Source organism: Prinia subflava, chromosome 2, assembly GCF_021018805.1.
Source record: "Prinia subflava isolate CZ2003 ecotype Zambia chromosome 2, Cam_Psub_1.2, whole genome shotgun sequence".
Classification (NCBI taxonomy): Eukaryota; Metazoa; Chordata; class Aves; order Passeriformes; family Cisticolidae; genus Prinia; species Prinia subflava.
This window is the reverse complement of record NC_086248.1, coordinates 66,217,363-66,230,352: the sequence shown is the minus strand read 5'-3', so window position 1 is coordinate 66,230,352 and position 12,990 is coordinate 66,217,363. Positions and strand designations below refer to the sequence as shown.

General features: G+C 35.5%; 1 protein-coding gene across 4 annotated transcripts in view; it reads right to left on the bottom strand.

Annotated features, from left to right (window-relative positions):
- ADGB (androglobin) overlaps nucleotides 1-12,990 on the bottom strand; it is a 104,380-nt gene that overhangs the window by 56,631 nt on the left and 34,759 nt on the right. For all 4 annotated transcript variants that reach the window (XM_063390338.1, XM_063390337.1, XM_063390339.1 and 1 more), the window contains 4 exons: nucleotides 8,179-8,273; nucleotides 5,570-5,744; nucleotides 4,757-4,847; nucleotides 1,968-2,109 (listed from right to left, as the gene is read on the bottom strand). In XM_063390338.1, coding sequence (XP_063246408.1) covers nucleotides 1,968-2,109; nucleotides 4,757-4,847; nucleotides 5,570-5,744; nucleotides 8,179-8,273 — 503 coding nt within the window. The remainder of the gene's footprint in view (nucleotides 1-1,967; nucleotides 2,110-4,756; nucleotides 4,848-5,569; nucleotides 5,745-8,178; nucleotides 8,274-12,990) is intronic.

The following is a 12,990-nucleotide window of genomic DNA, read 5'->3' as shown; positions in this document are numbered from 1 at the left end:
TCAGAATATTTTGGACTGTAGTTTTGGCAGATTTATTTGGAACTGTTCAAATTTGTTTTGGCCTCAAAATTTTGAAAAAATATCAGATGCTCACGCTGTGGCCTACCGGGGCCTGGGATGCGGCATTTTCCAGTATGGGAGAGCCTGATAAGAGACTGAGCGAGCTGAGCTACACCCCATGACAAGGACTTTCTCAATTTGCCATCTCTTCAGAACAGCAAGAGGGTTTATTGTTCAATATTATTTTTATTTTTTTTTTTTAATGTTTGTGCATACTTTGTTTGTTAAATAAACAGGTTTTTCCACTTTTCTCGAAGGAAATCTTTCCTGAACCGGTGAGGAGGAGGGGCAGCTTGAATTTTCTTTCTAGGAAGAACCCATTCAGCAATTTCCTTCCAAATTTCTCCCAAACCAAGACATACTTACAGCTCCTTTTATCCTGCTGCTTTTTGTAATGATTTTTGTATGATGCCATTATTAAAAATACTTTTAAAGGTTAAGTACTATGGAAGAACTAATCAGGCTATTGCTGATAAAATGTACACAAAATACTGACTAACTAAATACATCACATAAGCACAGGTCATAGATATATTCTATTGTATTCTTCTTCACTGCAGAATTGCCTTATTTTAGAATCATTAAATCCACTAATAATATCCACACATGTACATTACCTAAACAGAAAGTATACATATAGATCTGAAATATAAAAACGGTATTAATGTACTCTGCAGAGGAAATAGACACTCCAAAAATTACACAGAAAATTACTTCCCATTCATTTAAAAATTTAAAGTCAAAAGAGAAATGCTATCAAATGGTCTTCTGAATAGTGTTTGCTGCAGTAAGAGTGAAATTGAAGAGATGCTGGCACTGCCACATTGAGTTTCTTTACAGGTGTCAAGCAAATGAAATAACTTCAGTGGAGCTCTGTTTGTTTTTATGTGTGTATTTAAGTCTTTATTTCTCTATGATGCCAATTATTTTCCTATATGAAATATTTTTAGTATTTCATGTATTGTTCAGACATTCTTTGAACATATGATTTTGTCTCTGTTAAGCATGCTAGATTTCAAAATTAGAAGGAGCATTTTGTTAAAGATTTATCTAAAAGCATACTTTGGTAGCATATAGACATTCCAATTTAAAAACAGAAAAGAGAAAAAAAAGTATTAAAAAAATCAGTAATTACAGCTTCCCAAAGTCATCATAGTAATGTTTTATTAAATTAGGTAAGATTAATCTTAGCTATCTTGGAAAATTCCAGTAGAGACTTCTACTTAGTAACTAGTGTTGACTTGGATGGTTTGAGACAATGTACAATCAGTGCTGCATCCAGTAAACCTGTTTGGAGGAATGTCACTCCCTCACAGAGTTGCACAGGAGGCCTGGGGGTCTAAATCATAGCTGAGGATTCCTTCAGAATGCAGAGCTTCTGAAATTTAAGAGCAGACTAACTGAGCAGTGAAGCCTTACCTCTTTTTATGGATCTAGCCATAAGTCCTTGCATTCAGTCCTAAATGAGGATGCCATTTTACAGCATGTGTTAATAAAGTTTACATTTTTCTATGCCTAGGTACACCTTGCACTATAGCTGAAATAAACCAATCATAATATAAACTAAGATTTATTTAAAACACTGCAGATGATCTTAAGATACTCCCATCAAAAGGATTTTAAAGAACAAAACCAAGACAGTGTCAGCAATAGAACTTTTATAATCTGAGGGAAAATCATAAAAAATAAAGTTAAAGGAAAAGGTATTAAGAAAGATTTCTCACCCAATACACATCAGTATAACTATAAAGTGGAAAGGGTAGGGAAGTTAGTTAAATAGCAAGGTAAAAAGCTTTCTGAAATGTCTTCGAAAACATATGTTTCAGAATTAAATAGTTTCTATTTTGTGTTTCACTATCTTTTGTAATATAAAACTAGGTCAAGTTATAAAATAGAAATATTATTACCTGAGAATAATCTGGATTTGAGTGTCTCCCATTTTGATTCATATCTCCATTACTGTCACTTTCATTTTCATCAGTTTCAATAACAGTAGTGAGATGGGATATAGAATGAAATCCTTTTTTGAGGGTAGACTGTGGAAAGCGGCTAAATAATAAAAAGAGAATGCAAACACTTTAATCTATACATTTTCTTTCAAATAACAGTCTTTATAACTATTTTTAACAGAATTTTGTCAAAATAATTAGTGTCTCCTTTATTTTGAAAGATTCCTAGGGCAGTATAGAATCCATATCTTCACGTATTTCTAGTCATTACTGGCTTGGCACTACACACAAACCTACAACAGAAAGACCTCTTAACTAACCCTCAAAAAAGCAAAACCCAAGCCAGCTGAAAACTAGATTATAATGTCAGAAGTTAATAAATTAGTATGGCCCCTAGACAAGAAAAAAATACTACTTGTATGGAGGTAAGACAAAAAATAAATGTTTTGTGTCAGAATACTTTTTGTCTTTTCCCTCAAAATGGGTCTCCATAGCTACCAGACCACTAAAACACAGGATAACCAAGGAAAAAGGTGCAGGCCTGTTCTGGTACTAGCAAAAGAACTGTTGCTGACTTCATTGGAGGCAGGAGAAAAAACTGAAGGAAATATAAGTAACACTTTGCTCGTTAGTGAAGAACTAGACGAATAAGACCAAAACAATTTTGCATACATGCTAATTAGACTTATGTGTGTAATTGTGCTATTACAGCAATAAAGAACAAATTAAAATCTAAGCATGTGTTATCTAACCCTCTTTTTAAGGACTGAAACAATGAAAGATGAAGATCTTTTCCAGTAACAGTGACAATTATCTTGCCTTTTAGTGCTTCAAAATAATTTATTAGAAGAAAAGAAAGAGATTAAAAACTTTCAGTCCCAACTGCCTAAGTCCCTTATCTTATTTACACAGCTATATTACTTTAATGAAATGTTAACACCTGCTATATATTTTTGGCTACTACCTGTTAATTAAATCACAAAGGTTAAATTAGCTAATTGTCATGGAAACTTAGCACATTAAATAAACTATCTTTCCCCAAATGGGGCAAGCTGACCATGAAGCAATCTATCAAATATGAAAAAGCAATATAAAATCTGTTAAAATGCAAATACTTCAACATCTTCATTATCAATCAATCATTACTTTGATAGCCTGTTAATTGCTTAGAGCATTATAATGTATTTCTACTCCTACTGTTTGAAAACAAGCTGTAATTAAAGTACTTTTAACTAACAAAATGCAACTGCGTCAGCAAAACCATTACATTATCAGAATATTCCAAGGTCCCGTCTTCCATGGACAAATGCTACAGTTCAAAAAAATTAAAAATACCTAACTGGTTTATTATCAGTCCATCCAATTATGATGATGAAAAGGTAGAACCTTTTCATCATCATAATTTAGTCATTTTGTTTAGAGAGGTACACAACATAAGGTGTACACACCCTAAAAAAATACAGTTCTCAAACAATTTGCAACCTGTTGGACTCAATTTCAAGAAAAGACGTATCCTCCAAAATTCTGTAAACCTTTTGGTGTACACTGGGTATAAGATACATTCAATGCGCCATGACAGAAGCTCAGTCAGAATAAAAGAGACAGGATTAATCATTCTATAACTTGTCTGAACGTTCACATCACAGGCTGAAACCTGACAGAAGTACATTATGCAGTGTGTCCTAGGAAAAAAACCACGGCTCTGATACACTTTATGGTAATCTTTCTTTTCTTGTCAGGGAACAAGTATTATGCTGAGGATGGAATATTGACTAGAAGTCATGTATATAACAATATAATATAAGACATAACCAAAGTCTTTGGTTTTCAAGGGTTTGTAGGACTTTCAAACAGTCTTTTACACAAAGCATTTATATAAAGCTGTGATTTGACCATGATCTTCTTCACCTGCACTCTCTGATTTGTTGTAACAACTATCATGAACAGAGACCAGCCTCTTTTATTCATACATTAAGTGCTCCATATCAAACTTGTGATGCCCATAAAAATACTGACCGGCTAGTCAATTGTTATGTGTTAGAATTAAAAAAAAGATCAGTATTTTGAGGAAAAATTTGAAAGACATCAAAGAATATTTGTATTTCTGGCAGAAGTAATCTATCAAAAATTCTACATCTTTGTTTCCACTGGGTAGAAAATGTGGCAACCTGTCTTTGCCTGACAGCACTCCCTGTCCTCCAATGTCAGTAGCCCTGAGAAGTGTTCATCTGCCTGGGGGACCGTCTGTACTGGGTGTGACAAGTGGGGACCCCTATGTGTAATGTCCACCTCCTGGGAAGCTTTCTCAGCAGTGCAGACGTGAGCAGATTGTAGGGAGGAGCAGCTACGCCCAGAGACTCGCATCTCCAAGAGGAAGTGTGTGCTGCACTCCCAACGCAGGAGGTGTTTGTAAGCCTCAAAGACAGAGCATAATTGTGTATGTATGAGTCCGTGTGCCTGATTAGAACTTCTTGGGATTAGCTACAGGAAGGTGTTCAAAAGTTTTTAGGTGTTTATTAACATTTTGTAAGCGTCTAGTATGCAAATTTAGCTGTTGGAGAGCTGATATGGATCCTAAATGTACAGTTCACTGATAGCTGATTAATTATGTGACACCAATGAATCAACAGAGTGCTTTGTCCTGATGTGCTTCAGACATGATCTGAGCAGTTTCTCCCTGTGACACAAGTAAAGATAAGCCATTGCCCTTTCCCAGTGCTAATGCTGAAACTACATGATATACTTACGTGTCTGTTGGTATTGTGATAATGTTCAATTTGTATTTAAAAAATAGGCTAGCGATCTCAACATATTTTTCAGGTTTCTCTACCGCAGGCTCTGGGAAAAAAGATAAATATATACATTCATAAAAATATTTATTACTATTAACATTGAGCAATAATTCCCAATGGGGATTCGTCACCCCTAAATAATTTTTCAAGTATCATCCCATGCACTTGAATGGGACAGAAAAACCAGGGGTGGTTCTAGGTGACATATCACGAAAAAATTAATGCTTTACACTCTGATCCTCAGCCTGCAAAGTATTAAATTATACCTGACTTACATGTAAGGTTGTCCCGGGTAGCTCAAAACAATTATGACAGCACTTTCTGCCTTTGCCAACTTCCTCTATTTCTTATCCCAGTATACTTTGCTAGCCTGCCTGCAACACTTTCATGTTCAAGCTATCTCATATCATACATCTAATTCCATTATGCAGTACAGACAAACCCTAGAAAAAAGATTACTCTAAAACCATGAGTTGATGCAGCAGGACTAGTCACATACTTTAAACTTTTAAAAGGTGTTCAGAAGCTTTCATGGATCTGCATCAGAGAGCTTCTACATTACTTCATAACATCCACTCTTCATTTGCTCCACTAGAGTGCTTTTTTCAACATAAATTAAGACACTTCTCAAAGCATGTAGGAAATATGGCTAAGATGAAATAACAGAAAATTGAGTTCAATTGAAATTAGGCTAACAGATGATAGGTATGGTCCTGAAATAATTAAAATGTAATTAAAAATTTATTTTGTAGTTTTTAGTAGACAAACCTTGGGGTTCAGATGTCACAACAACGTGCTTTTTCTGACGGAAAAGCTTCCAAGCAGGAAGTGGTGGTGGTTCTGGTGGTGCTACCAGAGGACAGGACCTGGTTCTAGTGATCAAGACAGGATGGCTGTGTATATGAGAAAGCCCATATTGCCTCATCTTCTCTGAAGAATCAGCCTATGGAACACGAAAGGATAATCTGACTGGGTCAGATCTTCTTTCTCCTTATATCTGTCTAACAAACAAGGACAGTATGCACACAAAAGAATCTAACAGCTTGTCCAAATGAACATTGTAACAAATGAAATTAATATAGTCCACCTGACAAGACTATCCAAAAACATGCTCATTAGAATTTGATATTCAGCACAAAAAGTATACTTAGAAGTGTTTACATGTATTTTGCTTTTCATAGTAGATGCATCCCTTCTTTTAACTTATTTATATAACCATAACATACAAGTGAAGAGAATGAATATGTAAGAAAGCAACAAGCACAACATTTTCTTTTAAATAATCATACTTGAAAATATTTTCTGAGGGAAAAAGTCCTTATTTCATGCTGAATTTATAAAGTGGCAGAATTCTAAAATCAATTGGTCTTTTAGAAAACTTGTAAAAACTCCATAGTGTATAGCTTTGAACCAACACATCATTAAAGCTATGCTTTTTATTTGATGGCTCATTTATAAAACACATTAAAGACACTTCAGCTGACCTGCATACCAAAGCCCTTAGGAACAGACCTCGGAGCAGTTTTAGATGTGGACTTTGAGTGGTGCTCTTCCCACTAAAATAATAATGGTCCAGTACTTACATCACAACTCCAAGTTCTGTTACAACATTTGTACATCCTTTTAATTATAAAAACACACTTTCTTTTGCATGCTAAATAAATCACCAATAACTTATTTCTTCAACATACTCATCAGCACGTCTATGATTGCTTCTACTAATTTTAAAATGATCCTTAGGTTCTGTACTTATGAACTCTGTAGAGAAGAACGTTGTGGTCGTCAGTTTTTTGAAGAGTAGGGAACAGATTAAATTAAAAATACTAGTTAAAACATCCAAGATTAGAAAGGATTTTGAAGATAATCAGTAAGGTGTCATAAAGGAGAATTACTGTAGAAATACTGTAGATTACAGTACACACTTGTATGACTCAATTACTGATATTTTTTTCATTTTATCTGAGCAAACTAAGACAAATTCAAGCCACAACAATAGCCATAGCAAATCCATACTAGAAAGCAAAGTAAAAAGGGATACTGCAAAAATTCAGGAGAGAAATTCTGGCACATCTGCAGTCAGTGACAAAACTTTCTCCAAGTTTAGGGAGCAACTCTTATATCAGTGAATCAATTTTCTAAACTTTATTTCAATCAGTGTAGTTTGTCTCAGCTCCTCAATACAGCTTGAAAATGGTGGGGGTTTTGTCCATAAGAAATCCTCTACACTTCTACATTTAACTTCTGTTAAATGTAGAATGGAGCTGACAGCTCCATTTTTTCAGCTTCCATTTTTTCTATCAAATCTTTACTAAAATACTAGTTTAGACATATAGATTCATCTGTCTCATCCTATTTGGTCTGCCATACTTCTTTTTCAGTAATCTCTATATCCCAACAGACTGTAGTCAAGTTTGAGACTCAGGGTGTTAGGTGGCAGGAAAGATACAAGCCCGTGTCTCCCCTTCCACTTTGCTTTTTGATAGCTAGCATTACTTACTATTAGCAAAGAGACAATATTGACTGAGACCTTAAATTAAAATAAATCAAAACAATACCATAGATAATAAGTTAATTCTCAAACTTGCATAAAATACTTTAAAAAGAAAATGTGCAAGAATTAAGTGCACTGAAGAATAATACCTGCAAACCTTTTCTAGAAATTTCTTTACTCTATGAAACTTATCAGTTTCTGAGAAGTCATCTTAAAAAGTAATGATCTAATTATAATAGATATGATTTAAATGTACAAAAAAAAAAAAAAAAAAAAAAAAAGAGGAAACCTAACTAATAATCAACTCAAGAAAGCCTGCTCTGGCACTATAAAAAGCTTTCTGAGGAGTGACTAAGTGGAAACTTCAGGGGTTTTTTACCCCAGCTGCATTAAGTGCACTTTTTCCAGGTGGCTTTCACCAGTCACAACTCTAATGATAGAAATTTATATAAATATGTTATTTCTTATATAACAACAAACAACATACTGGAAAATGTATATCAGAGAGTCTTAAAAGTAGTCTTCAAAAAATTAAAATTCATATTGTTCAAGTAGCCCTTAAAACAATTAGACTTTCCATTCAGAAATATCTCATCATGATACATTTTCTACTTCACATCTAGTGTCTCCGAGGAGACTTCTGGGATCCTGAGGAAAGTGGAGGAAAACTAAGTAAAATCAGCAGGCTTTGGCAGGAAAATTCATGTTCAGAATACAGAAGTACCAAAATATAAATATAAATATAAATTTAACTGATAGTCATCATCAAGTAACTGTTTCGCTGTGCTAACTGTATTCCTTTTGTTACAACATTGTTGCAACAAAATGAAACCCTCTGATAACAAAATAAGTAATGCTTTCCTGTCCTGAGTGCACAGAATCTTACCATTTGTGTTAATAAAAAAATATCCTCTTCAAACAAATGCAGCGGTATACAGCCAGCGTACACGACCATTTCTGGCTGGGTTGGTACAGGTGAACCTACACAGAAAACATCAAAATGTTTTGGAACAAGGTAAACAGTAAAAAAATGTAGATGCACTTCACACTACATTATTGTGCTTTCTCTGCCTTATTTTTATTACTATTTTCTTTGTGTGACCATTATTTTATTCAAAAGAAGAGATCATTGCAATGTCATTTGAAAAGAAGCCATGGATGGAAAAAAACCCACCTCATTTAAATCATCAACAGCATTTGCATATTTTACTTATTTTACATAAATGAGTAACAGAAAACACAATTTTAAAATATGACAGGTCAGAAATAGCTTTCAACATTATTTTTTGTTTGACTTCCAATTTTACAAACAGTAGATACTAACATGAAGTAAACAATATGCATAATCTGTGCAGATGAAATAAAAACATCCTGATTGGTCAGTACTAGTTAAATGCTTCTCACCAGTGAAGGCAAAATTTGATCTTGCCAACAAAAGGATCCAAAGCCAGAGTTCTGGCCACTGCTCCCAAGGGATATGGAGATTGGGATAAGTAATTCAAGAAACACAGAGCCTGTAAGCCAGGGTTACTGCTCTCACTTCTGTCAAGCAGACAAGAAAATGAAGGTAATGATGGCTGCCTCAGAAAGTATGAAGCTTATAGAAGCTTCACATACCTTACAGAAGCTTGATTGCCTGTAATTCTGCTATAGGCAAGAAATACAAACATGGGCACACTCACTCGTTTAACCTCAGAAATCTGTTGCACTAGGCAACCATACGATCATCTCCTACTCTTATCTGTGAAAGAAGCCACTGCTAATTCCTGAATAATGAAGAGAAGTCAAGAATGTCTGATAGTTCATTCACACTGAAGGGAAATTAAAAGTCTAAAACATAATACTTGAAATACACATCTCTGGTTTTACCAAAAAGACATCTTAAAAAGAAAGATATCTATTTCTCTCTATTTTTCATTAGTCATCTCAGAAAACTTGGAGACAAGATTTCAGTCCACAGGTTGTGACACCTGTTTTTCACCAGAATGCTTTTTTAGGAAAAATTTCTTCACAGAAAGAGTTGTTAATGATTGGAACAGGCTGCCCAAGAAAGTGGTTGAGACATCTTTCCAGGAAGCATTTAAAAGATGTGTAGATGTGGCGTTTAGGAACATGTTTTAGTGGTGGGCTTAGCAGTACAGGTTAACAGCTGGATTCAATGAACTTAGAGAATTTTTTGAATGTAAATGATTCTATGATTCTATCCCCATCTAACACTCCAGTAAAATTTTCTGGGTCTGCCATTGTTCCCATCAGCTTCACCTCAAATATAGGAAAATTGCTTCCTACATTTAGTAAATATTCAACTGGAAGTTGCACTAAGAATAAATATATTCTGTAAAATAAAAGAAAGCTACCTGCATACAAACAGGCAAGTTTCTAGAAAATATAAATTATCAGACCTAAAATCTATTTATTTAGAGGGTATGCAGCATTTTATTCTCAAAGCACAGTATCTTTGCATCTTAAATATTCTTCCACGTTACCCACAGCTCTTGTGTTAGTTGTGGGTTTCAACTTATTCAAAAGCAAGGCTATAATCAACTTTAACCTCAGTTCTTACCTGATACATGAATATCTGATCTATTACAAACACAGCAATATTAGCTATGATGTCCTGTGCATTACAGAACAGTATGTGCCACAAGGCATTCTGATGGCATTGCATGTGAGAAGTATTTCTCAAATAAAACTATTTAATCAAATGCCAGGTGGAATGCAAAGCTGTCACACTCAGCCCAGATGGGTTGTGAAATAAAATGTCTGCAGGGCAGACAATAAAAAGCAATGAACAAATTATCAGAGCATGCAAATGATTAACCAGGCACATCATATCCACTTAAATAATACTATTACAATACTAGTAGCTTTACAATTACAATTATGCCAGTAGCTTTAAAAATTACATATTATTTGATCTTTTTTCACTGTGCAAAAAATGAGTATATTGTATGCAAATTATTTGGCATCAATTGTAGTGATGAATAGTGGTGTTGATTCAGCATTTGGGGAAACTGGTTAAAACAGATAGCCTTGATAAAATTGCATTATTAGATCAAAAATGTTATATAGTACAACAAAACAGATTCAGCAAAGCCTATAATTTCTAATCATTAGTATGCCTATAAGAATTCTGCAGTGCTTTGTTAAAAAATTCTGAATCCACGTAGCCACTTATGTGTCACAGTTGCAGTTTTACAAATTGATTTGCAGAGAATGAATACTAAACAACCTGAACAAATGCTTCAATCCCTTTGAGAAGGGAAAGTAAGACTTGAATTGATCCATGTGAAATACATATCCAACCACTTAAAAAGAAAGGCCAGGAATTAAAATTGTTTGGTTTAATAGATTTTAACTATTTTTATTTGTTTATCATATGTTTTGCATATGACTTGGAAAGCTTTTTCTCACTCTTAAAGTTTCTTTTAAATATTTATCTATCAAACAAGAGCTGATGGTGTAGTTCAGCTTTCCAAGGACTAATGATGCCAGATGAGGACCTCAAAGATGATCTGAGGGTTGAAGAACGTCTCCTATGAAGAAGGGCTGAAAAAGTTTGTGTTATTCAGCCTGGATTGGAGAAGGCTCGAGGGAGATAGAGTAGCCTTCCAATATCTAAAGAGGAGCTTACAAAAAAGCTGAAGAGAGACTCTTCAGGCCATGGAGTGATAAAAGAAGAGGCAATTGTTTTAACTGATCTCCCTGAAAGAGGGATGGCTTAGATGTAAAAAAAAAAAAATTCTTTACCATGAGGATGTTGAAGCACCAGAATAGGTTGCTCAGAGAAGCTGTGGATGTCCCATCCCTGGATGTGTTCCAGGCCAGGTTGCACAGGGGGAGCTGTAAGAAACCTGGCCTAGTGCAAGATGTCCCTGCCATGGCAGGGGGTTGGAACTAGATGAGCTTCAAGGTCCCATCCAAGCCAAACCTTTCTATGAAAACACATCAGCCGGCTTTCAATATCCTGATCATCACATGTGCAGCTCAGATGTTAACTTCTGCTGTTGTGATAGGCATGGATTAGCTTCGCTTAGTGGAAGGTATTTCTTAGTTTTCAGAAAAGCAACCTGTATGCTCTTCAGAATTGAAAGAAATATTGCAGAATGATGATGGGCACTTGAAAAACCAAAACATTAGGCTTCAATCCATCTTGTAAATGAAAACACTTGAACAGGTAAAAGAAAAATTATAAGAACATTACAATTATGTTACGTTTATCTCATCGCCTCTGATTATTACAGATCTACTTGTTTGATTTCAAAAACTTCCAAGTATAATAATAATCTCAACACTTCTGCGACACTGAAAATATCTTTAATTACAGAATTTATATCAAGGCACAATGAGATTAGCAAAATGCATGGTTGATTAGTAGAACAAACTCCCAAGTTCCTTGCTAGTGCCATTTCAAATGGAATAGTGTTCCTTTCAAGTAGCTCAGAAATTATGAAGAAACTCAGTAGTTTGGAAATCTAAATAAAAGCAAAGTGGTGATTCTCTATAGGAACAAGGCAACTGAGAACATTCTTGCGTAAAGGTAAAACCTTACAAAGGGAAGGCCTTGTAAAATCGCAACTCAGGTCTGCTACTTTGGCCAAGCAGAAAAGGACTATGGGAAAGTGACTCAGCTAAATTAGAGGTAGAAAATCCAATTATTGTGTGTTCACACCATAGTGTATGGTGGTTAGAAAAATTATGTTTGTTACGATTTAAAAGTAAGCAACTGATAATTGGCTAATTGCTCAAAAAGCCCTAGTTTTTACAATGAAGCAGCTCTCCTTTGCACCTGTCTGAGGACCCTGCATCACTTTGGACCCTCATCTCACAGTACCTCATATAATTTCATTGTAAAAACTGCTCATGAATCAAGGGGATACCCTAAGTATGAAAGAAGAAAAAGCTGCTGAATAGAAAAGTGCAGATTTGTATGCTAAAATGGGTCAGTAGGAACATATAAATTGTCTGCCAAAACTTCCTGAAGACTGGCTGACTGATAAGCCAAAGGACCAGAGTTGGTTGCTCTCAGCAAGGGTTCAGACTGACTACGTCAAGGGCTTGTTATTCAGCTGGATGCACATAACCAGATAAATAGAGAAACCAGTTCAATGCTTCAATGATCCTGCAAGTTACACTGCATTTGTGGGGTGCAGCAAGCATTGGTCTGACTGTGCAAGTAGTTCAGAACTGCATATGTTTGTGTTGGATCTGTCTGGGATTGAGCTTTCATTAGGGCTTGTGGTGCTGTTCTAGATACATGACAAAAACACTGGGGAAAACACACCAGTATGTCAGTGAGCTGAGCTGAGCTCACACACCAATAAGTAGAGTGTTTCTCACTCTACTGCCCCAGCAAGAACACCGGGGGTGAGCAAAGGATTCACTCCTCATTCTCTGCTCCATCCCACTGTGGGGAGTGAGCGGGTGGATGGATGGCTGTAGAAGAAGGGAATACAGGTGACCTCATCCCTATTAAGTGACAGCTGTATTAATTACCCAATACAGCCTCACCCCTTATGAGTCAAAGCTATATCCAATAAAGATAAGTTGATAAAAGGGAGTGGATTAGCTGCTGAGGGGAATCATGAAGGAGGATCCTGGGGAGAGAGAATCACTGCTGTGAGGTCAGTCTGGGTCTGCAGTTAGAGCCTGCTGGTGGAACCTGCAGCCACAGTCTAGCTGGGAAAAAGCTGCAGTC